The sequence below is a fragment of the Equus quagga genome, chromosome 1, assembly GCF_021613505.1.
Source record: "Equus quagga isolate Etosha38 chromosome 1, UCLA_HA_Equagga_1.0, whole genome shotgun sequence".
NCBI lineage: Eukaryota > Metazoa > Chordata > Mammalia > Perissodactyla > Equidae > Equus > Equus quagga.
Window position 1 is genome coordinate 78,824,660 of NC_060267.1, and position 26,898 is coordinate 78,851,557.

The 26,898-nt window shown below is 43.6% G+C and overlaps 1 protein-coding gene across 4 annotated transcripts in view; it reads right to left on the reverse strand.

The window, feature by feature from the left end:
• ASTN2 (astrotactin 2) overlaps positions 1-26,898 on the reverse strand; it is an 826,144-nt gene that overhangs the window by 271,082 nt on the left and 528,164 nt on the right. For all 4 annotated transcript variants that reach the window (XM_046684656.1, XM_046684665.1, XM_046684648.1 and 1 more), the window contains exon 13: positions 25,424-25,612. In XM_046684656.1, coding sequence (XP_046540612.1) covers positions 25,424-25,612 — 189 coding nt within the window. The remainder of the gene's footprint in view (positions 1-25,423; positions 25,613-26,898) is intronic.

The following is a 26,898-nucleotide window of genomic DNA, read 5'->3' on the forward strand; positions in this document are numbered from 1 at the left end:
GAGGTTAAGAATCTTGCTCAATACCACCAAGTAAGGTGTACAGCCTGGAATTGAATCAGCTCTGTCTGACTATACAACCATTTCTCCCTCCTACAGAACGAGATCTCTAGCCTAGATAGATAGATAAAGGACATCTCCATACTTTTAAGACATGCCTTGTCCCCAGACTAGCTCTATGTCCCCAGTGTAACTATCTTTTATAAGTTAAGAGAGCGATCACTGTCTCCTCTGCTTGTCTGGCTCCTTCCACCAGAAAGCTGTAGAATCTTGGGCCATCAAAACTAGAAGCACATTAGTGATCGTTGGAGCAGTGGCTTTTGAACTTTTTTCTTTATTTGTAGCAGAATCTACATTTGGAACTCTCATACATGAAACAAATATTAGATGGAGAACTCTCCAGGCCCTCATCTATGCCCCTTCGCAAGCGACTCCCAGGTTCTTCTGAAGGCCCCTCCAAGAAACACCGTCTGATCCACTCAGACCCCTCATTTGTGGCTGAGGCGGCTGGGGACCAAGGTCATGAAGGGGCTGGCCCAAGGTTACCCAATGACCTTGAGACAAGAATCTACAACTGATGCTTCCAGTGCTCTCTGGTCTACACAGTGGCCAAGTCATATCACACAGAGTGGAGCAGGTGTCCTGGTCTATGCAGGCAGCCTGTGTGGGAGTGGGATCCAGATAGAAATTTCCTTCTGACGGGGGATGGGTGGGTGGGTTGGGGGTGGTAATAGTAATAGTGGTCAACATTAATTGAGCACCTTCTGTGGTGCTAGGAGCAGGGCCAAGAGCTTTGCTTGCATTACTCCACTTGGTCCCCTCAGCCGATTATGATCCCATTATGGAGATAAAGAAACTGAGTCTTAACTCCTCACAACTAGGCTGCCCAGCTAGTAAACAGCTGCAGTAGGGTTCAGACCCGTCATCCCGCTCCAGAGCCTAGCTCCTAACCAGTCTGCTGTGCTGTCTTCCTAGCGAAGGCTAGAAGCTCGTTCCTATGTACCAACTAGCCTTCCCTCCCCTCCTGCCAATCTCCCAGCAAACGCTCTGCACGACCAGACATCTCATTTTCCTCACTGCGACCGGCAGTATGCAGGGTCTTGGGTATAAATGCGCACCCCTACCCTCCCTCCGACGAACCCACACACACCCGTACACACACGCGGGCGTGCGCTCATGCATAATGCATGACGCACCGGGCTCAAACCCCGCTAAATTGAGATTCAGCGGGCTGTTGGGTCTGGAGACACCTCAGTGCCTGCGTCATTAGCTGAGCTCTGAAAGCCATCATTACTGCAGCCAGTGTGGCTGAGTCACTGAGACCGGGAGCAGGTAATAGAATTGCGGGGACACGTAATAAAAGAAATGGAATGGGACTCAGGCCGGAAAGGAGGACTATCTGTTACCGGGTCCTGAAGGGTGATATGTAAACAAGGAGCTCCAGGCCCCCGAAATGCCGGTTCTGCAGAGTCCCTCAGCGGGGGATAATAAACGGCCCAATTATAACCTCCACACTCTGAGGTTTCAAAGGAGAGGCAGAAAAAAAAAATCAATGAAATTAATTTAACGTGGACCTATTCTTTATGCGTTGTGCTACGGCAGTGGTATGAGATACCCCTACAGACCTGCTCATCTTTCCTCCACCCACTGTCTTTATCCAGAAAAGCAAAGTAAAAAAGAAAGCCAGGGCTTCAGGCATATTTGTCCATGACATCTCGAAGAAGGGGGACAGATCAGAGAATCCGCAGGCTGGAAGAGGCTTTAAAATCTCATCTTTCATGGCATAGGGGAAGATGCAGGGTCTCTATGTACACTTGTGCAGGTTGTGCACTGTACATGGGTGCACTGTGACGCGATGAGCGGGGACTGAGATGTAGCTCATGTTCTACTGGGTAAACTGATCCTTGCGTTGGGGTTGCATCCACCTCTATATAATTAACAGCAAGGAGCCAGAGGCAGATCTAGAGAGTTATGCTGAACAAGGACTCAGAGATGTGCCTTCCGTGGGGTTCATGTTCAATGTAATCTTTCATCTATCTCCTTGTTAGATCTGTTCTTCCTTCGTAAAGGGAGGGTGTTAGGTAGATGAGGTAAAGATGAAGGGCGCTACTTAATAAGGCGCCAACTTCCTGGCAGGCACAGTGCTGAGAGCATGGCGCATTTCTCTTATTTAATCCTTTCAGTAACCTCTCTTGAGGTTTACCTAGCCCCACTTTACAGATGGGGAAATTAAAAGGGGGAGGGGGAAGGATCAGAGTGATGTGGTCACTTGCCCAAGTCACAGAGCACTTGAGTGGAGAAGCCAAGTTTGCAATCTATGTACGCCTGGGCTCTTTCCCACAGCATCCTTCCTCTTTAAGGCCATTTCCACCTCTAGTCTTCTGCGGTTCTATATGTAAAATGGCCTTGGTTATTGGAGCATCTTGGGGCAGGAGACTCAGGAATACTGTTGCTACCCACATCAAACAACAGGGAACATCACCCAACAGGAGTTAATGGGTCTGTGCAGAAGGAGGCAGGAGGTTGGGGAGCAGCGGCAGTGAATCTGCCCAGACACAGAACTGGTCTTCCAAGGAGGTTAATGAGAGGTAATCCTGAAAATCACTGTCTGTAAGCCTGGTGTCAATATTTAGTAGAATAATTGGATGAATGTGCCCAGAGAAAATCTGTAAGCATTCTAGAGATAAAGGAATAGTGAGCGATAAGGAGCACTGGAGGTTCATGCAGAACAAATCATCCTGGACAACTTGATAGCTTTTCCTGACAAAATTACGAAATTAGTGGATGAAGGAGATGTAGAAAAGGTTATGGATCTGAGCTCCAGCAAAATATCGAATAGTGTCACATGTGATGTTCAACTTGCCAAATTGTCTCCGATTCAAGCTGCGTTATGTGGATTATTAGTGCTATTATTGAATCTGGTTGAAGAACAGGGCCATCAGGTGCTAATATATGGTACTGTTCCATGGCCCAGGGCCAGAGAACTTCTCACTGCCATCTGTGATCTGGAAGGGAGGGTCAGAAGTGCCATTGGATCGCTTCTTGGCCTTTTGGCTAAGATCAAGTGCAGAAGTGCCATTGGATTCCAGGCAAGAAATGCAGACATCCTTAAAGTGGTGGAAGACCCTGGGGAAGACCCCTTCCTGGGGCATTGGGAGGGAAGGGATGTTTTATAGATAATTTGATTATCACAGTCTCCCTATGGGGCAGGTGTCATTACCATCGCCATCTTCATCAATCCTCATCGTAATTTTTCTTATAAGGAACAGAGGGTCAGAGAGGGAGTGGCTGACCACATAGATAGGAAGTGGAGGCACTTGGGTTCCAACCAGGTATTTCTGATTCTAATGACTGGTGTACTTTCAGAGGAAAGTATGCCCAGTCGTTCTATACCCAGTTGTTCTCAAACTTTTCATGCATCAGAATCTCCAGGGGTGGGGGTGGGATGGGGGAGAAGTTTTACAGCACACATCACTCAGCCCACTCCCAGGGTTTCTGATTCAACAGGTCTGGAGTGGGGCCTGAGAACTGGCATTTCCACCATGTTCCCAGGTGATGCTGATGTTGCTAGTCCAAGGACCACGCTTCAAGAACCATTGCTCTACTCCAGTTCTTCTCGGATATTAATTTGCATATGACTCACCTGGAGATCTTGTTAAAATGCAGATTCTGACTCAGTGGATCTTCTGGGGAATGGGGGAGTCTTCTATTCTAATAAACTTCCAGGTGATAGCCATGCTGCTGGTTTTTGACCACACCTTGAGCAGCAAACACCTATGTCTTGATCTTGGGAAATGAGAAATCTAGAAAGAAAGCACCACGACTTAAGAACCTACTCTGGAATCCAAAGAAAAGGAAATAGGTCTTAAATCATAGAGAAAAATGGGACATCATTTAGAAGATCTGAGTTCAAAATTTGGCTTTGCCTTCCTTTTATTTGCTTCATGATGGGAGGAATTTCTTGAACTTCTTTAGGCATCAATTTCCTTATTTTAAAAGTAATACTTATTCTTCTTATAATGATTATCATTCTTTAATGTCAAGACTTTTATTTGACAATTAAAAAAATGTCCTTAGAGAAATATTTGGGGACTTCTCAAAACAACTGCTGAAGACGCGCTCCATGGTATTGCCCAACATTCTTGTGTGGGGAGCCATGAATAAAACTGTTCTCAGGATGCACTGCCAACTTGTTTCTCTCCCCTGATGACTGATTCCACTTCCTTCCACACAGAAGCAGAACTCACTGTACTCCCTGTTGTTGAAATTTTCCCTGGACCCGTTTCTAGTGATTTTATTAGAATTCTAGAGTCATTCCATTATCAAAATTAAAGTAAAATACACGCCTCTGCTTTAAATATCTCAATATATGTATAAAACTTATTGCCACTTGTATGAAGTCCTTTAGGGGAGCAGAAAGGGCCTAAATCTAAACTACTGATTAAGTGAATGCAAATGGAAGGAGCAAGGGCTCTTTCTCAGCCTTCCCTTGAGGCGTTTGGGAAGCTCAGTAGAGAGAAATCGAAGAGGGACCGTGGTAGACTGTTCGGCACAGTAGGAATGAAATGGCTAGCTAATCTTATGATTGCCATTATTATGCACTAAAAAAGTTGTATTTTAAGCTTGGCATTTAAGGACCTTGTAAGAAATAGACCCTCACCCCACACAATTTCCCAGCCTCAGTTCATTCCTGCCCCATTCTCCGCATAATCTCTATGTGCCCTCCCTGCATACTTCTTATGATTCCTCCAGCATCCCCTGACCAGGGTGCCTAACAACAGCAAATTCTAAACATTGATTTATTTCGCAGTGTTCCTCAAACTCCAGGAAAGATATCACTAGTTTTCCTTATCTCCCAACCTGTTTTTTCCATTTTCCCCGAGTAACACAAATTTCCCCCACAGCCATGTGCCTTTTAGGGTTCTCCTTGGCCAACTTCAGGTCCAGGTTCCTTCCAAGTCGACCTGGGGTCAGTAATTAGTTTGTTCATTCATTTACCTCTTTGTTCAGTCATTTGTTCATTCTCTCAACATTCCTGCCCTCAGCCATTCCTTCACCTAGCCCACCATTCATTCCTTTATCACTGCACTAATCCATTCATAGGCTCCTTCACTCATGCGCTTATTCACATATATACATTCATCTATATATTAATCATATATGAATATATACTCATGTATATATTTATCCACCGAGTAATTCATTCCATTTTTTAATCACATCAGTTTTCTCATTTAGATATTCATTCATTCACTCATTCATTCAGTGAACATCCACACTGCTCACTGGGTGCTCACTTGGTGAGGATCTGCCTTAGATGCCGATTCCTGGAAGGTGTGGCCTCTGCTCTTGAGAAATCCGCAAGCCGGTCAAGAAGACAAAGAAACAAACATATAATTGCAAATGCTCTGTGGTTGGTGGGGAACAGAGGAGGGCAGGAAGTTGAAAAGTAAGTAATAATAACTAATGCCAACTGTGCCCCAGTACTTTACATGCCTTCTCTGATTTAAATGCTGCCTTCCTTTTAATCGATGATGAAACCAAATTTACTTAGTAGATAGACTCAGTTGAGATCTGAGCCCAGGCATTCTCTTTCCACTCCCTAAGCTCTTAACCACTCTGCTATACACACTGGTAGTATTCGGTGACTTTAGTTTAGACCAGCACTTCTGGGGAGTGATGTGGGAGAAATCGAATTATAAAGGTGTGAGAAGCAATTGGAAAGTGAGGAAGTGGAAACTGTAAGTTTCTGTCAAGGAGTGTGCTCTTCAAGGGGAGGAGAGAGAAGGTCGTAACTGAAAAGAGTCTTAGGATTGAATCCTAGGCAGGGCATCAGAAGAATTTCATGAGTAAGGACAAGCATGTCCATCATTGCAGAGTTCTTCCATTCTCTTCCCTTAGGTGCCGTCATTCCTGTCGCCCCCACCATGACTGTGAGCTGTTTTATTTACTTCTGTAGATACTAGGACTTAGCACAGAGCCTGCCATAAAGTAGTTGCTAAAGTAATACCTGTAGAATGAATGTCAAATGTTCTGAAATGGATTCACACATTGCCCAGGATTGCACTTTTATAGAGAGTAGGTCAGCTGAATGGGGCTGCCCACCAAGCAGTCAGTGTAACCAGTTGGATCCTGAAGGCTGGTGATACAGGGGGAGTGACTGTGATAGCCAGAACAATAAGTGAAGTCAAAGTCGATAAGGAAAATATAAATTCAAATAGAGGGTAAAATTGAATTCATGCATAAGCAGGTGGCAGGGTCAAAGTTAGGGACTTAAGTAGGTGTGTAAGATTGTCTTAGAGTAGACAAGACAGTGGCCATAGAAAAGAGACCCAGGGAGCAAATGTCACATGCCCATATCGTTCGGATATTTGCTCAGTTTCCTGGCAATTTGCACTGGTTCAGGAGCCCCAGAAAAGAAAACAGTCTTATGGGTGTGGAGAAAATGAAGGTTTTGGCTTCAGCAGTGTGGGTTTTATTAAAACGGTTATTAGTCTGTTGTGCAAAAAGCTCATTAGAAACTCACTGGGGCTCTCAAAAGTGTTGCATACTTTTTATAATTATATTTCTTCTGATTCCTCCATGGTTTCTTGATGCTGTCTGAGCATCAGATCTATTAAAGGTGTGTGGGGAGGAATAGCTTCCGGCTCACTTCTCGTTTGAGTCCAGAGCCAGAGACCTGCACTTCATGTCCACATAGTGTTGAAAGGAAGACAGGAACCTGGCAGGTGGCGAATTGTAGCAGGTGCTTTGACATGTATTATTTTACATTACAGCAACCAGCGGAACCAGAGGATCAGATATCTCAAGTGGCTTTCACAAGGTCACACAGCTAGTTAATGGCAGAATCGGCAGGCAAACCCTAGTTGGTCTAACTGAAAAGTCTATACCCTGTTTTCAGGATCCCATGCTGGCCCCAACAATGGGATCACTTTGTAAGAGGAAGGGTTTCTCACTTCAGGGTAGCAACCTAAGATTTGGGGAAGGGAGAAGAAGAGGGGGCAGGAGGAGATAGGGAGAGGAGAAGGAGTCATTCCACACCAGTTTCAGACTCAAAGATCACTCTGCAGCTGTCAGCTGAGCCTGCGATCACTGTGGAGTTTTATTAAGGAGCAAGAGTCGTAGAAGAGCAAAGTGACAGATTTAAAATTAACTTGCTAAACTCCCCATCAATATTGTGACAGTCCGCAAGTGCCAGTTCAGCGACCCAGTGCACCAACTTGACAATATTAACATAACTTTGTCGGAACAAAAACTTCCCCTCTGTCTTTTCAAGAGAAGCTAATTTTGGGGAGACAGGCATTCTTCTCTCTGCCTTTTTTTGGCACCTCTATGACAGGTCCCTTTGGGCCAACCCATGTTTCATAAACTTCTGCACCTCTTCCACATCCCTGGGGATTGCCACCCAGGGTGGGATGGGAAAGTCAATCAGGGAGGTGCTTCTCTGCCTTAGGGACCTACTGAATGAATGGAGATCAGGAAAGAGACCCCCATATACTTGTCACTTTCTGAGAACTGACTGGAGCTCCCTTTAGTCTTTATATTTGGAGCAACATGCTCTCTGTATCTACTCTTATCAGCCCACCATAGTCTGTACCCTTTCCCTTCACCTAATATCCTCTTACTCACCCTTCACATAGCTTACAGATTACTTTCTCAGGATCACCCACCTGAACTCCTAACCCCCATATGGGTCCCTGATGTTTGCTCCCAGAGCACCATGACTTCCACATGTCACACCGCACAGCTCACTTGATTGAATTTCACTTGAATAACCCTCTTTCTTGGTTATCTAGGAACTCAAAAGGTGGAGTGACTATATAATTTATCACCTAATCCAGGTAACTTTTGTCTGAGATAAATGCTGAAGTAGACAGGACTCTGGGACAACAGGCATAAACTAAAACTGTCCTAGTCAAACTGCAATGTATGGTCCACTCTGCAAATAGTGGCATATCCTGCAACTGTCTGGCTCTCTTTGCATCTCCATCACTTTGCAATGATCAAAATTTGGTAAATGCAGGATGTTTGTTCAATGAATGAATGACATAGTTTCTTTCTTTTAGCTAGTCCTAAAGACAAGCTCACAGAACCTTTTCTGACTTCCTTCCTTCCTTCCTCTCCGCTGTCCCTCCCTCCCTCCCTCTCTCTCTGTCTTCCTTCCTTTCATTTCTTTCCTCCTGCCTTTGAACTTATCAATCACCTGCTATTCATCAAGCCCTGTTTATTTTTATCACTGGACATACAAATAAACACAGTTTCTGCCTTGAGAGTGAGAAGGGGAAATAAGTAGCATGTGCTGACCATCTACCATGGGTCAGGTGATTTAAACACTGCATACTATTTATCTACCTCATCAATGAGGTAGTTAATATATCCACCTTGTACAAATGAGGACAATAAAGTGCAGAGAGGTCAGGTGACTTGAGCAAGGGCACACAGCTAATAGCAGCAGAGGTTGAATTCAATTCCAAGTCTGCCTGAGTCCAAAGCCATGGTCTCATGAAACTATGCTGCTGCCTCACCTTCACAGAGGGAAACTGAGTATAAAGCAGCAGAGGGTGTAAAGGCTGTGACTGAGGGGGGTGCCCAGCGGGTGAGCGGGCACAAAAGGTTCTCAGACCCACAAATCTCATACACTTTATCCACAGACTTTGAAAACAAAAATCAATGCCTAACTTAGCGCTCCCATTTATCGAGGGTAGACACTTTGCTAGGTCTTGGGGATTTACAATAATGCACAGTCAAAGATGGTCCCGGGTCGCATTCCAGGAGGGAAGTAGACATTCAATAAAGAATCACAGAGATATTAATTTAATTTAGGTTTTTACAAGTATTTCAGAGGAGAAATAGTATGAGGACCAGACATAGTTTTTGTTTTTTTTTTTTTTCATCATTATGTTCAGAGATAAGGAAGTTGAGGCTGGATAGATAAATGATCAAGGTCACACTGTAGAGAGCTAGGATTTCAACACACATCTAGTTGAACCCAAAGCCTTGCTCTTCCTTCCCTTCCTTTCCTTCTGAATAATGTGATCATAAAGCCATCTGTGGAACAGAGGAAATCCCTCGCCACCACTTTCTGAGCTCAGTAATCTCAATACCTTTATATGCAGAATGGATGTAATGTTGGCTCATCTCCATAAGCTTGTTGTGAGGATTAAAGAACATACAGCATTTGAAGCACTTTGCAAAGTGCCTGACCCATCGTACGTGCTCAGTAAGTAGCAATTATTAACATCATTAATATTATTAGGTAGCATTGAATTATTGGCTAAGATAATTTGGTGGTCCATCATATGCCTAATGTCCTGTGATGTTAGTTAACTTTTAACGTGGGCTATTTTTATAACATTCCTCCACTCCCCTACTGCCACCACCCTCAAGTCCCTCAGCCTAGCACCATGGTAGGAACAGAGTGGAATGTTGTGTGGTAGAAGGGATGAGGGGAGGTGGGTGTTTGAGTATGGGTTTGCAGCCAGACTGCCCACATTCCAGTCCTGGCCCCATCATTTACAAGCTGAATGACACTGAGAAAAGTAGCATCACACCTCTCCATCAAAATTGTCTTAAGAGTTGAATGGGTTCAGACAGGTGGAGCTACTCCCGGGGTTCTCCTCTTATGTCCCTGGGAGCTCCTTCTCAGCCTCCTTTGCTGGTGGCTGTTCATCTCTCTGGCCTATAAGTATAGGAGCACCTGGGCTTGGGGCGTGAGCTCTCTTCTTCTCACTCTCTGGTGAGTTTCTCTCTTCTCATTTCTCTTATACCATCTATATGCTAAATAATCTGAAATTTGCACTTCAAGTCTGGTCTCTCCTGGATTGTATATCCAACCAGCTTCCTGACATCTCCATGAAGATATATTTTAGACATGGCCAGATGATGGTTACTGAAGCAAGGTGATGAGTACCTGGCGTTTTATTACACTATTGTCAACTTTTATAAATGACTGGAATTTTCCACAATCAAGTTCATTTTTTAACATGGTCAAAACTGAATTTCTATTTCTACTCCCCTCCCTATGCCTACTCCTCCTATGGTCTTCCCTGTCTGTCAATGGCATTTCCATCTGTCGAACTGCTCAGGCTAAAAGCATGGAGCCAGCCTTGCCTCCCTCCTTCTGCTCCCTCATCAGTAAATTCTATTGACTTACCTTGAGAATAAGCCAGAATCTGCCCACCTCTCACCATGGTGGATGCCTACAACCAGGCTCAATTGTCTTTCACCTGGGTCACTGGAAAAGCTTTGGAATTGCTTTCCCTGCTTCCACTCTGCCCACTCAAGTCTCTTCTTCACACCCCAGATGGAGTGGTCTTTTAAAAATACGAGTGAGATCACAGCCCCCTTCTGCTCAAACCATGCACTGGCTTCTATCTCTTCTCTCTCAGAGTAAAACCCAAAGGACTATACTTATGTGACTCCCAGGACTCTACACAAATTGCCACACTGCCCCACTCAACATCCACGACCTTTTTATTTATAGCCTTTTCTCCTACCACTCACTCCCTCTTTCACTAGGTGCCATCCCCCTGGGCTCCTTTTTGTTCATAGAACATCCCCAGAGTCTGTGAACTTGCTGTGCCCTCTGCCTGGAAGCTCTTCCTTGGATCTCTGCAAGGCTCACTGCCCCACCTGTTAAGATCTTTGCACAAATCTCACCTTATCAAAGAGGCCTTCCCTGTCCAGCCTGTATTAAATAGGATCCCCTGCCTAGCACACCCTGGCCCCCTTATGCTGCTTTCCTCCATGGTGTACACTTGACACAGTATATATTTATTGGTTGATGGTCTCCCACACTAGACTATAACTCATGAAGGCAGGATTTTATGAGTTTTGTTTGCTGTTGTATTCTTGGTGTCCTAGAACAGTGAGTGGTGTATAATAGGTGCTCAATAAATATTTGTGATGGAATGAGGATACAATGGTACCTGGTGGGGGGGTAATAAAGTACGACATGTTTGTCATTGCGATTATTACTATTGTTGCTACAACTACAATTGTTACTTTTACTGGGACTAGGCTCCTTATATTTCTTATCTTAGTTTTCTCACGACAACACAAGGAGATGGAAGGACCCTTATTTTCCATATGAGGAGACTAGGCTGAGAAAGGTGAAATCACCTGTGTGAGGCCCAACAGCTCAGGAGGCAGAATCACCAGTCTCCCAAACCCAGCTCTCTTCTCCTCCCTGGGCCCCCTACGTTCTCCATGTTGGCACGGTATTCACCTGTGGCATCCCTGTATTAGAATGTTCTCTGTGTCATTGTTAAAAAGTTCATCGTCTATGCAAGGATGTCACTAAGTTGGAGAAAAAAGTGAAAAGCGATATATTTTATGGACCTTTTGTGAAAGAAAGGGGGGATAATATTTAATCTTATTTCTTTGGAATTATATAAACACTGGAAAGATATCTAAGAAACTAATAAAAGTGTGTGTGTGGCGGGGGGTGGGAGAAAGGCATAACACTCCTCATTGGATGTCTTTTATATTGTTTTCTGTACTTGAACTTTGTGACTTTAATGTCTACAAAATGTCAATGAAAAAATAAGCCTACCAGACTGTCACAGCCAAGAGGAGCCCAAGGAGACAGGCCACTAAATGTAAGGCACTGACCAGCTGACCTTAAGCTTCCCTCAGCTTGACCAAACCTCAGACAGGCTTCTTCCAGATTCTTGGTCCCTCACCTCCCTTTTCTTAGAGCATTTCCTTTAGGCAGCTTGTCACTATACATTCTTTCTCTGCCCCTTTAAAATGTAAACCTTCTAAAAGCTTCCTGCCAGTTTTAGAACCCAGGAATGTCTTTCTCAAGGACCTGGGAACCATCTCTTTGAAATGTAATCAACAAGGAAGAAAGCAGAGAAAGACATTTGCAAACTCAGGAATAACTACAGTGTGAGGGACATATCCCATCGGTCAACCTCCCCCTGAAGTCCTCTGGTACTTTTCCACTTGCTCACCCCAGCCTTAAAAACCCTCCTGCCTGTGTTTCAATGGCATTGAGTTCAGACCTCTCGCCTCGATTGCAGTAGCCTCAAATAAAGTCTTCCTTGCCTGTTTGACATTGTCTTGTGCAATTTTTGCTTTGACAGTCATAGCACTGGATAAGATCCTGGATCAGAAAAAAAAAAAAATTAGATAAAACTAATATAATTTGAATAAAATATGAACTTGAGTTAATAATCATGTAGCAATATTGCTTCAGTAATTATAACAAATGTACTGTACTCATGTAAGAGGATACTAAGGGAAATGAGGGTAGGATATATGGGAACTCTCTCTACTATCTTTGCAATTCATTTATAAATCTAAAACTGTTTTAAATAAAAGCATTATTTACAAATAATCCTATCATAGGTAGAGAAGCCCCACTTGGGAGGGAGAAAGAACAAATAAGTATCTACCTACAGTTCTCTCTCCCCCACCATGTATGGCCACATGAGTCCTTATCCGCAGCCAGAAAACACCTGCTGTCACTTTTGTGGAAATTAATAAAATAAATCTCAACTAAATTGGATTTGGAAGGCCTGTAGGGGGAGCTCTCTTGCCTTATCACACATCCTCAATTACCCCAAACAGGAAGACACAATGGCTCGCATCTTGGACAGAAGTAAAACAACTTTGCTACTGAAGGAAGATTTCTCTCCCCACTTGGCAACAGCCCAGCCAATGAGAAACACTGCAAAGTTTTAGAGATAATCTCCAAATAGCAAACTCTCAGCCAGTGAGAAGTTGTTGCTGCCCTGCACTGCTACTTTCCCCCAATGGATTTTCATTTAGAATAGCCCTTCCTATTCCACCCTTTTCTCTATAAAGGCAACTCCCCTCCTTTGTTTGTTGGATGTGCCTATGGTTTGCCATGGCATGAGCATCCCAAGTTGCAATTCTTTTAGCTATTCCCAAATAAACTCATTTTGAGATAAAATAACCAGTGGATTTGCTTTTTAAGTTGACACTTTCAAGCACCGAACCAATGTGAGCACAGTTCTCAGCCAGGGTGTTTTCTTGTAACTGATGGATCAGAGTGAGGTGTGGAAAGGGCATTTGTTGTGACATACAGACATACATGCCATCCAAGTGTCAGGTAGACCCAGATAAGCAGGGCTCTGACGCCAGCTGTGTGACTGCAGGCAAGTCATTGGACATCTCTGAGCTTATGTCCTCATCCATAAAATGACACTTGTCAATCCACTTACATCATGCATTCTCACTGGCGGCAAAAATCGTTCCACCAAAAAGAATTAGACATTACAATGGCGAAAACGTCTTAAACATTACAATGGCATTTGGCCCACCAAAGTTTAACCGTTCTCAATAACATTGTCTACCATATTATTTAATTTCTCTAATTAAGGAGATGTAAACCTTCATTTAATTTTCTCCTGGGGGAGAGGGTGATAATGAAAAAAAGTTATGAAACATAGACTTAGATAATACCAAAAAGAAGTCATTCTTTTCCCCTTTACACCAATGTTCGACTCTATGAGTCTTATTCAGCTTGTATTTCCAGAACCTGGCACGTAATAAGCACTGAATGTATATTTATTGGTTGAATCACAAGACTGAAGGATGATTTAATTGCAATTTAGTTTAATTTTTAAGCTAGGTTTCTACTTCCCTTGCAAATACAGGTGCAAGATGCTTCTATGGCCTCTGGCTTGAAAATTCCCATTGGCTGGGTCCTCATTAACTCCTTAGAAGTAGTTTGAAAATTAACAGAAATTTGGAGGGTATCCCTCGGTGTAACTTTAGTTCGCTGAACTATGAGATGGTAAGGAAGACCAATCCCTTTATCCTATTTCTTTCTTCCTACTCTAGAAAGCATCCAAAACAAGCTGAAGAAACTTTAAGGTCACAGTGAGAACCAAGGCCCTCATGGAGAATGGAGAGGTGGTTGTCTTATTCAGGGGTTAAGGTTCTTTCAAAGTGGTCAGGAATACACTGAATTAACCAGGCCTGGGCTACTCAAATACTTGCAGCTTCGGCTCCTGGCTTGTACCTGCTAATTAACTGCCCACTTAATGGGCTCCTCTGAGGATCTTATGAGACATAAAAATAAATGCTCATTTTGGACTCTTAAAAGCCACCTTTGAGGTATTCCACTAGATTATCATTAATAGCAATTATTCAGTGGCAATGTTACATAAAACCCCAGCCATTGCCCTTGGAGCTTTCTGTATTAATTCACATCCAATAAACTGGATCATATCTTTCATTAGAATTGTTACTAAATACATTTCTATTCAGAGCATCTCCCTGAAATGGAAATATTTCCCTAAAAATTAATTTTCTTGATACACATGCGTAGGCTTATTAATGTGAGCTTAGACTAGACTAACTTTTTCATTTCTCTGGAAGGAATACAGAGAAAGTCATGCTGGTGAATTTGCATCTCACATGAACCCAAGTGTGCCAGGATGCGTACACTCCAGCACAAAATTTCGGAGTAAGTGGTATCTCACAGATCTCAGATTCATGTTAGGAAAATGTCACTAACGTTTGCACATGTCTTTACACTTTACAAAGCATTTTAACCTGACTTTCTCATCACCTCTCCCTCCTCACCATAATTTTGTGGGGTTGGTGTTATTATGTTCCCTGATTTAGGGTTGAACAAACTGGGCTCAGAAAGGTTATATGGGCAAAGTCTGATGGCCAGTAATGGTCCCAGGTCTGTTGCTTAAATAGCATTCCTGACTGAATGCCCATCCTTCACTGTGCTTTATCTCTACAATCCCATCTCCTCACCCTCTTCAAGATCCACCTTGATGTTCATGTTTGCAGATGCTTTGTGCTCTCACTTGCCTGGAGCATTCCCACCTAGCTCACTGTTAATCATATCCTCCATATTCCAGCCAGCATCTTTCAGGAAGTCTTCCCTGTGCTCACCCACACAAAAGCAGGGCCAGTGGCCCAGGTGCATAAGAATGGGGACCTTGACTATCTCCTACATCTTTTCATCCCCATTGCTAAATACAGCCTCATACATCACAGGTGCTCAACAAAAGCCTGTTAAATAACAAATGAGAACGAGTGGTAAAGCCGGGACTGGAATCTCTGACCTCAAGTGCAGCCCTTTGATGTCATACCACTCTCTCCTGTAATTAACAAAGCAAAGATAACAATAACAAATGATTTCTGAGGTGTGATTTCTTCTGAGAGTAATAAACCGGAAATATATGCTTAGTTGACTTAGCATAATGCAAATATGGTAAAATTTCTGCGCTATGGACTCCATCAATTAAGGATGCATAATACTTGGCCAGGGGCTGGGCTGGCTTGTACCTTTGGAGTGTTTATTTATAAAAGAGATTGCTAAGCACATTAGTACATTAGCAGTGTAAACAAGATCAGGGGGGAAATGGCAGAAGATACTTAAGAGAACAAACTGCCTGGAGTCACTTTGGAAGCACCCATTATGAACAAACAATCACTGTGCTAATTACAATTGCTCTGCTAATTACAATGACTGTGCTAATTACAATCTATCCTTATCTGTTCGGTAGGTTCCCTACAGACTTTCCCTTCTGAGCGCTTTGACCAGCCTGAGTTACTGCCTGCCTTTGAGTGTAATGAAATGGTGGTTCTTTAAATACTGTGTCTGCTTCAGAAGCCTCAGTGATTCCGAGAGGCTTCCCCTTCCTAGAAAAAGGACGTTGTCAGGGATTTTGAAGCCAGAAAATTAAAAACAAACCACAAAGAAGGGGAGGAGAACTGGGAAGAGAAGTGAAATGGACCTGGTCGCTTCTGTTGTCTTAGCACCTTTTGCAGACTGGAGACACATTTTTAGGTTAGTTGGGAGAACATTCAAAATATGCTACGTATAATTTGTTTAATTTATAAAATGACCATGTTTGGTATGTTTAGAGATGTGAACATTGAGAATAAATTTTTTCAAAAAATAAAGAGGCTATTCTTTTTTCTCTTACTATAATTAGGGAGAAAGCTTAGAGAGGTCTTGTTTTAAAATAGATTGTGATTTCCTGCTAAGAAAGAAAGAAAGAAAGGAAGGAAGAAAGAAGGAAAGCCAGAAAGGAAGAAAGAAAGAAAAGGCATGTTTTGCTAGGTCTTAATTTTATTACTTTCTTTCTGTCCTCAATTAGACTAATGAGTGTTGATGGTATGAGATTTTTGTCTCAGCACATAAGAATAACAAAGCTTCCCCCAGGCCAATGACCCCTCCCAAATGGATTTCTCCCTACTCTTCCAGGAGTCTGTCTTCCATCTTTGACCAGAAGCCGACTGCAGCCCAGCTCTCTGCTGCAAAGTATTTCCTGCTGCATCCCATGATGGCTGAGACTGCAACATGGGCACCTACGGAGGCTCTTATCTGGGCACCCAACAGTGGCTTCAGGACACTGGGGTCAGGTAAGTGCCCCTTCCAGTGGATGCTCAGAGGGTCCCCGTACCCATCAGTGAGCAGAGCAGACAGTCAGAGGAATGAGGAGAATAAATTGAGCTATGTAATGCACAGAGGGCCTGTTGGATTACAGGACAGGACTCTCTGCCTGGGCTGCTGCAAATCCAAAACACAGTCTCTGCCCTTGGTCACTCTGGAGGGAGACTCCTTTGGGACTCCATGGCCGTCTAGTGCTATTGGCCTTGGGATTTGGTTCCTGCTTTCAAACAGGCAAATGGAAGAACAACAGCCATTCTTCATTGTCAAGCATAACCTGGGCTCACATCTAACATACAGTTCATTTTAACACCTTGCTATTCAAAGCTGATCCTCAGACCCAGGAGCTTATTTGAAATGCAGAGTCTCAGGCCTTGCCCACAACCCACTGACCCAGAGCCTGTATTTTAAATCCCTTTATGACTTGTATGCACATTAGAGTTTAACAAGCAGTGGTGTATTTCATGTATATTGCGTTCTGGCTATAAGCAGACATATGGAAAATTCCTACCTTTAGATAGGGTTTTCCTCCTAAGAATGATGATGAACTATTATCTGCTTTTCTGCTCTTTGAGGATCCTGTGGTTTGAGACCATACGCACGTGCATGTGCACACATTACCTGTAGTGGTGGAGAGGGCAGGCCTTGACTCCTGGCTCCATTACTTACCAGCTGTATGACCTTGGATGCTATATGTCACCTCTCTGAGCTTCAGTTTTCTCATGTAAAAAGTATGATAGTCACCCTGCACTGTCCACGTGTCGTGGGAGAAACACCTGCCTCTGCCCCTCAAAGACAGGCTTTGAAGAGTAAAGAAAAAATAGTTTTACAACATCTATCATGCATAAGGATATTGAGAAATGCACCAGAGGATGTGATAAGTCGCTAAGAGAGAAAAGTAGGAGGTGAGCAAGACTGACATGCAGATCCGTAGGGCTTACTGGTTAACCTTCACTCTGTCCGTTTGGATGGGCATCCTTTCTGATGGGTTGACGCCACTTCTAAGCCAATGCTTAAATGTTTTGAATATCATCACAGAGGTGCGAAATTAACACACTTCCGGAACTTTTGGACATGGACCCAGGCCCACTATCAAATTCCACACAGCACACATGAGCATCTAAATCCCACATTCCTATTAGATGTATTTCACTATAGGCTTTGCAGACAGAAACAAGGGGGCTATCCTTTAGGACACAGGTGATGCAACACTTCATTGAGATTATGTCTTTCCAAAGGCTGGGATAAACACCCCACAAGAAGGTGACCCTGGGCTGCTGCCCATCCCACACTGCTGGCTGGGCTCTCTACCTCCCACACACCCACAGCGCATGAAGGGCTGCATTTCTGCCCCAACCCTGGGCATTTCACCAAAGCCATAGGTTCACCAAAACATGTGTTGCTTGGAGGAAATTGGGAGAATGACCATGGCTCCAGTCCAGAGATGAGATTTGGGGGACTGCAACAAAAACCATGTTCATCTGCTTTATGGCTTCCGGATGGGGAGGAAAGAAAGACAATTGAAGGAAGAGAAAACAATGTTTACTGAGAGCCTACTGTGTCTAGGACCTTTGCTTATTAGCCTGTTAAATTTTCACCACAGACTGTTGAGGATATTTTGAGGTAAAACCCCATTTTACAGTTGAAGATCTTGAGGTTCATAGAGGTGAAGAGATTTGTCCAAAGCCACACAGCTAGGAAATGGCAGGTGTGGGACTTGGACCCTATAACTTCTCACGGCAGCATCCTGACACCCTGAGCTGGGTCCCAGCCAGGAAAGGGATCAAGTTCTTGCAGAATCGTGCACAGGGGGATGGGTTTTGCCTAAGATTCCTCCTTAGTTATTGATTTGGCAGCCCTCTGTGGCACCTGGGTCCTTCCTATCTGCTGAGAACAGGGATAGAATAGGCGCCAATCTCATTTAATCATCACAACACCACCAGGAATTGGGTATTGTTGTTATTATTCCTAATTTAGAGAGGAGGAAACTGAGGCTTAATGAATGCAAGTGCCTAAGGTCACACAATTGACAAGTGGCAAGTTAGGACTCAGATTATGGAGTCTGCCATCTTAGACATCAGGCCAATATATCCCCAAATGGCTGGATATTTGAACCATCTGGGGATGCAGTGAAAATTCACTTTCCCAGGCCCCTTATCTTAGAAAAAATGATTGGTAGGTCTTGGGGCAGCCTTAGGTGATTCTTATGATCACGTAAGTAGAAAGGGCTTCTACTAAGCCCCTGGACATGGGGTTGAGTAGAAAGAGTGTGGCATCCTGGGTAGAAGCCCTCAGTCTTCATCTGAGTTCTGCCCTAACCGTAATTTACGGAAAAGGCAACAGATACCCAAAGGCAGAGAATGACCAGGGATGATACAGTAGGAAGTGGCAGAACAAGAAGGTAAACTCAGCTTTCTGTTTCCAGGGCCTACTGGACCCATCCGCCTTCCTGCAGAAGATGTCAGGAAACCTCGGAAAAACAGAGACCCAGAAGAGAGATTCCTCTGTAGCCAGCCCAAGAGTCAGGACCTCAGGGAAAGTTACCCCTTAACTCTTGTGATCCAGCCTCCCATTTCTGTCCTCAGTCTACTTCCAAGATCTCACCAATGATCCCCACAAAAGGTAGCACGCAGCTTTGTCTCTGGGTAGCAAGCTGAGGATTTTGCCAAGATCGGGAATATTTCTGCATAGGAAGAATTGGGAATTGCCTTGAAAATCAAAAGCTAATGCCACTTTCAATTAATAATCTCCCCATCAATCTCTAACAATCTCTCTTGATTTCTCTCATTACCATAAGATCATGGTATATTACAAAACATTCAGGCCTGAAAATGCAGAAAAACAGCTTCCAGGCCTGGCTCCGCTGTTAATTCCTTATGGAACCTTGGCCTTGGTGTTACCATCTTTACAGTGTGGGGGTTGGATCCTATGTCTTTGAGCCTTCAGAGTGGGTATTGGTGCAGCTCAACAGACTGAAGGTTTGAATCCTGGCTTATTCATTTATGAGTTATATGATTTTAGGAATTCACTTAAACACTGTGAGTCTTAGGCCTCTCATCTACAAAATGGAGGGGAGGGTGTTGTACAAAGTGTGCTTCAAGGTTCTTCCATCTATAAAGTCTATGGTTCTTTGGGAAATGAATGAAGAAAATTGACAAGAAGAGAATAGAAGGTCTATTTCAGTTGTCAGAGGTGGGGATATGAAGTGGGAGAATGCTAGAAGCCTGGGGGTCACTATTGCTAAATGGGCTTTGTTCTTGGGCTACGTGCTATCAGTTTTTAGCTGTATGACTGTGAGGCTGGTTAGTCTAACATCTCTGTGCCTCCGTGTAGTAAACAGTATTGATGTCACACGTATTTCTGGGTCTCTGATTCTCAGCACATAACAGGGTTGCATGTTCCTGCTCAGCCTTTTGAGGGGGTGCCATGACCATGGGGCTTGATTTGGCCAATGGAATGTGAGCAGACTTTCAGCTCTAGGAGGAAGTAATGAGAGCCAAGCTTCTTTCCCATAGAGCATTCATGGAAGCACATAAAGATGATTCTTCTCTCAGCCCTGATTCCCAAAAACCAGAATGAGCAGACCACTGCAATTCTGTGTGGGGCATGTGGTATGAGCAACCCATACTCACATTTCCTGTGAAGCCACTGAGGTTTTGAAGTTGTTTTTTATCAGGATACAACCTAATGCATCCCCTTGATACAGTCATTTTCTTTTTTGTAAAACCAAGTTGTTAAGGGCTACGTTGCAATAGGCATTGGAAAGATTAAATGAGAAAATACATGCAGTATGTAGTACAGGACCTAGCACATAAAAAAATACACACGTGGTTAAAGGGGGAAAAAGGGAAAGAGGAGGAAGAGGAAAATGAAGGATCCAGAAGCAGCATGCGCAATTAACCATCTCGTAGGAAGGCACTAGGAAAACCCCTAGCTTCTGAAATCTCTAAAGAGACTACCTCTGTCTTGCCAGGCGTGGGTTGGTGCCGCCTCACTCTGAAATCCCACATCTGACCCCAAACTGTCCTCTTATGCTGTACAGTATGCATATCTGATAAGCAGACCAGATTGAAAATCAGTGCCTTTCTAGCAACTCTCTCATAAGCTCCTCACTCTCTTTGTAGGTCATTCTTGAAGGCCTCTGAGCAAATGTCTGCTGCTGGCAGAACTATCTTATTTTTTATGAGACTTTTGCAAAATCGACCATTGTAATTTGCTCAGCCTCCATTCTCAAGCAACTTCTCCTCGCTGCAATTTCTGAGACTCCAGGCTCTCTAATAGTTCTTGACTGATGTTTATCTAAATCCCTGCAATCTATAACCAAGGTTGACCTTTCTTTCTTATAAGAATGAGGCAGGATGGATGAGGATGGGAGAGGAAGGGAAGTAAAATACAAAGAAAGGAACCATCAAATACCAGCAACCTTCGATGAGTTTATCTCACTCCAGCAGTCTTTGCCAATTCCCTCACTGATCGAGAGCTAAGGGAAGGAATTCAGATAGTGACCCTGCTTGGGTCATTAAAACCAACACAGTTCACTGAAAAGGATTAGAAATAGCAAAGCTTGGGGCCGGCCCCATGGCCTAGTGGTTAAGTCTGCACGCTCCACTTGGACGGCCCGGGGTTCGCTGGTTTGGATCCCAGGTGTACACCTATGTACCACTCATCAAGCCATGCTGTGGTGGCGTCCCACATAGAAGAACTAGAATGACTCACAGCTAGGATATACAACTAGGTACTGGGGCTTTGGGGAGAGAAAAAAAAGAGAAAACAAAAAGAAGGAGATTGGTGACAGATGTTAGCTCAGGGCCAATCTTCCTCACCAAAAAGCATAAAAAAAAAAAGAAACAGGAAAGCTTGACATCATTTACTGGGTTCTGGGGCAATTTAGAAGTGAGATCTTTGACTCCATGTTTCCATAAAACTTGGGACTTTACCAAAGGTTTTTATGTCCATTCATGTCCATCCGAACCTGATTCCTAATCCAGAGCCCTCTCTGGGTACCACTCAGTCTCTTAAAACAACCCTTATTCCCTCCTGGGAGTAAATTCTATGGTGACTTTAGGATGAACTCTGTGTCCTTCTTTCTCTATCACTGTAGTTCTCCACCTTTCACTCCTTCTCAACTCCCCCGCCTTTCGCCATCTGTCTCCTTATCTCTTTAACCCTTGTCACTGCTCTACATCTCTTTAATTCTTTCCATGCTGTCCTTCCCTCCTTCTGTCATTTAGACTCTCCTTAATGTCCCCTCCATCTTTGTCTCTCTCTCCACGTCTCTTCTTTGTCTCTCTGACCGCTTCCCTCTATCACTCCCATCCTGTCTCTATCTTTCTACGTGAGTCTCAGTGTGTGCCATACTTAATCTTCACACATGGTAGATAACTCTTGGACTTGTCAGGAGTCCTAAGCATCACCACATGCTCATCTCCCAGAGACAGGCTGCAGCCTACATGTGGCAACCTGCAGAGGCGGCCAGGAATGGGATCAAGCTCCTGCAGAATCATGCACACAGGGGTACTTTTATGCCTCAGATCTCTTCTTACTTATGAATTTGGCATCCTCCTATGGCACCAGGTCTTCCCTCTCTGCTGAGAGCAGGGATGGGACAGGCAGCTCTTCTCACTACATGCTAGTAGGGGATACACAGAAGTTACCTATGTCCCTTGCAACAGAACCAGAAGCCAGGAGATCACTGGTTTGCGAGTCACAAACTCTAACTTTCAGTCTCAGAAGGGTCCCAAATCATGGTGAGCACTGGGCAAATTATATCTTTTCCTGGTCCTCGGTTTCTCCACCTTTACAGCAAGGGTGACGTCTGCACTACTTAATCATTAAGAGCTTGTCCGGTTCAGAGACTTGAAATGGGAAGTGCTTTGTAAAGCAGAAATCCAGGTTTATCTTTTAGAGATTCAAGAGAGAACTTGAGAATTCAGACCTGTCTTCTATCAGCAGGTGCTAGGTGTGGGGATCTGGGCAGGGGCAGCAAAGAGAACAAAGCAGAGTCGCAGCTGTCACACAGGAGAGTGTAGCTGGTAGAGCGTTTGAAATCCCAGGCCAGGCAGTTGTCAGGAAATGAGGCATGTGGCAGGATGGCTGGTGGGGTGCCTGCTGGCTACTCTGGAAGGCTGGACTGGAAATTACTTGGAGGAGGGAGGGAAGGAAGGAGGAGGAGGCGAGAAATGACAACTGCTTTTGATGCTGAAAAATTTGCAGGCCTGCCTTCTGGAACTTAGAGGACAAAGGAGCCACAGCCTCTCTCCTGTCTGAGGCCCAGGCAGGGAGACTTGAAAGAGATAAATTTAGACTCATCAGAAGATGCTCTCCTTCCCTCAGTGGGAAGTCAACTGCCTTAACATGTGGCTTCAAGAGGTGACATGGTCTGGGGATGGAAATAATTTCAAAGAAAGTTTAACTGAAGCCAAGGATGAGAGAGTTTAAGTGAAACGGGCTACTCTGATATAACGGCAGTCTGGGGAGTTTCCCAAATCTTGAGGCTGTTGTCAAATGAGAAAGTGTGGTCTGTTCACTACACTCCCCTCCACAAGCAAATCAGGGCAGACACAGATCCTGGCTATTTAGAGACAACCCAAGATTTAAGGGTTGGGAAGAACGAATAGAGGGTTTGAGGCAGAATGAGGATTCCTGATGGAGTTAAAATTATGTCTGAGTCTGGAGTCTCCCAGGCCAGCCTTTAAGGCACCATGTTCTCTCCTACAGACCAGTCTGTTGGCATTGGGAAGGCAAGCAGTAAAAAATAAAAGCCTTGACCTTCAAGACCCCCATGATCTGCCACTGCTTACTGTCCCCATTCTTCCCTTACTTATTCAACTTCAGCCACACTAGACTTCTTCATTTCCTGAAGCCAACCAAGTTCTTCTCCTTCTTAGAACATCTGTCTCTGCTTGAAACCTTTTCCAATGCTAACTCCCACTCATCTTTCAGGTATTAAATAACACTTCATCTGAAAAGTCAACTCCGCAGACTTATTATTGCTTTCCGATCTAACAGACGCACCCCCACCACTCTGCTCCGACTAAATTAGATCCCACTGTTAATTGCTTTCCTGGAGCCCTGTATCTTTAATTCATAATACCTACCACAAATTTAGTAAATACATAAGATTACACACACAATACCTAAGCACCACAGGGTCTGGGGCCATTTTTATCTCATTTTCCATTGTATCCCTACTAACCATCAAAGCACCTGGGACATAGCAGGTGCTCAAAGAGCATGTGATAACTACATAGGTGAATGGTTTTAGCAAATTCACATTTCAATTCTCGTTCTATAAAATGGGAAGTGATGAGGTATGTTGGATTAGAAGACAAGAGCAAGGATTTGGAGCCAGCCAGACTTACATCTGAATTCTCACTCTCCCTCTCACTAGACGGTGATCTTGGGGAAGTCACTTTACCTCTCTGGTGTTGACTTTTCCAATTGTAAAATGGAAGCCATGCTGCCTTGAAGGGTTTTTTTCTTTTCATTTTTTTAGTGAGGAAGATTGGCCCCAAGGTAACATCTGTTGCCAATCTTCCCCTTTTTGCTTGAGGAAGATTGTTGCTGAGCTAACATCTGTGCTAATCTTCCTCTATTTTGTTTGTGGGATACCACCACAGCATGGCTTGATGAGCAGTGTTTAGGTCAGTGCCCAGGATCTGAACCGGTGAACCCTGGACCACTGAAGCGGAGTGTGCAAACTTAACTACTATGCCACTGGGCTGGCCTCTCAAAGACTTTTAACAATGAAGATAAAATGGCACTATCCTGGCTCTCTCAATTCCTGGAAGGGGGATTTGGGAAAGTCATTTAACATTTCCATTTCTCATAATAGTCCCTGCTTCACATGGCCATTGAGGGGATTACATAAACTAATGGATGGAAAGTAGTTAGCATGCCCTCAGCATGTGCTGAATTAATGTTAGTGGCTATTATTATTATTATTATTAAAAATACTTAGTAAAGAACATGACATAGAGTAGTTCTTAATAAATAGTAGCCATTATTACCACTCCTACTACAATCACCACTATTATTAATTAGACGATGGGATGGGGATGATGATGATTATAACAATGATGTTTCTTACCAGTTCTGACTTTTGTTGACATGACCTCAAACGGGCGAACCCTGTTTTGTGATAATATCCTATTACATTTTCATGCAAAACTGTCTAAAAGTATAGTTTTGTGTTCTCAAAGATAATTATTACTATACATGGAAGAATTCTTCTCACTACACCATCTTAGGGTTATACAGATTTTGAGGCATGAATAAATCCCACCCAAGGCCTCTCTTCTCCAGATAGAATAGCCCTCATTCCTTCAACTCTCCCAGGCAGCCTTTCACAATTAGACTGCATGTCTAATCTTTATATAATTTGGCCAACCCAGTTCCTGTTCTTTCCGCTCTCATATACAAGTAGTCTCATCTTTTAATTTCTCATGTACCTCTGTATTTATAAACAGAGAAAGAAGTCTTTGACATAGTGTTGAGCAAAAAAGCAATTTCTAAACAGCTTTACTGAGATGTGGAGGGGTGTGTGTGTGTGTGTGTGCGTGCAGATAGATAGATGGAGAGAGAGAGGTGTTTTAAGAATGTTCAAGAAAATGTTAATTCTGGCTATTTCTGGGTGGTGGGAATTTTATTTTCTACTTCATTAAATGTCTTTATTTTTGAACTGCCTGAATAGCCTACATAGCTACTTATTTTTTAATAGACTGAAAGATTAATTAAAAATTTTTAAAATTCCATTAACTGTACTTACAGGATGATTTAAAAGATTGAATTTAAAATATGTGGATAGAGTTTAGAAAATGGGAAAGCAGGATAAATAAGGGCTAGGTTAGTGGAAAAGGAACCTCAGGGAACGAATTTCACTGACTTGGAACACTTCATGGATAGGCATCAGTGACCTTAGAGAAACGCTGGCCAATATAACAGGCTCTATTCCATGGTGCCCATGGCTTCCTCCCCATGTCCAGATTTTTGGTAAGTGACTCAGTCAGTGAAGTGCAAGGGTCTGCCCCATACCTAAAGGTCATCTGGAAGACTTGGCCTTGGTTGACATGCTGGGTCCGGTTGTTGTAACCATGTAGCATCTCTCCAAAGAGGGTGTCGTTGAATTTGGAGTCAGGTTTGAGGCACTTGGGGCCCTCGCAGACATCTGAGAGCATTAGGCAGGATTTTCCATCAGGAGCCAGCTTGTACTCCTCCACACAACTGCATGATAAAACAGAGCCGAGAGTTAGCTCCGCATGCTGGATGCCCCCACTGGGGGTGACCTAAAACCAAGGCCTCCTTTGCCTGCAAAACAGGTCAGAGTTTAGGAAGGGAGACAGCTATTCTGGCTGGAATCTATCTAGGGCACAGGTGTCTAGAGAGAAGCACATTAATCCTGAAAATTGGTAAATTCAAGGAAAGTCATTTGTGACATTTTGGAGGAATCGAGGGGGAAACCAGAGTGCACATCCACGAACAAAGCAAATTTAAAAAGTGTTTTCTGTGAACACACAGACTTTAAAAAGCATGACAGACCAATTCACAGGGAATTATCAAATAGTTCCTCAAACCAGAATCTATTCCCAGTGTATCTGTCGACTCAGGTTGAAGACGGTAGCAAAACAAGGTTTTTATTGCCCTTGTAGCTCAGAGGTGATGCTTCCAGAACCACGGACAACGCATGGAGCAGCAGCCACTGCTTCTATTCAATTAGCAATGTTAGCAGCCTCGATTGGCCTCTAAGTACCTAATCCTGACAGCAGAAGGGCCCTTGATATGCCTTTGAGGCAGGAACGGGCTCCTCTATGGACCAAACAAGTATACAAGGGGTTGTGGAAATAATATTTGCAGTTTGGGGATGTTAGCAGTGGGAAAGGAATCTCACAGAGAGGCATGGTGGGTGGAAGCAGAGGTCTCAGCTCCTGAAAAATCAATCAAAGAAACTGAATTTTTTGAGGGTCTACCTGTTCATGGTCCATTGCTAGGCACTGGGGATAGGGTGCACATGATAAATAGGACAGACAAAAGAATAGGCTGCACAATTGGAGGGACGTGTATAAATGTCATCTTTGCTCCTTTGGACCTATGTGAAGTCATTTCACTTCTTTGATCTCCAGTTTCCTCATCTGTAAAATGGGGTAGATGCTCCTATTCTACCTTAATTCACTAGGCTGCTATGTGGTCCCATGATACATTGGCTGTGAACCAGGAATTGCAAGGTACTTAACAAAATAACTATATTAATGGTAGTAACGGTGGTGTTTCTATTTATTGAGCATATAACCATCCAGTGGGCACTTCGTATATTTATTTTCTAACCACGAATAAAAGGTAATATCTTCATCATTCCTGCTTGATACAGAAGCAAAATGAGGAGCCAAGAAATAAAGCATGTCACCCTGTGAATAAACGGCAAAGCTGGCATTCAAATTCAGGTCTATTTGGCAACAAAGGCATCTTTTTCTACTCTTGTCTCCTCCAAATCCAGTTGTTGCTTTTTGCATGAT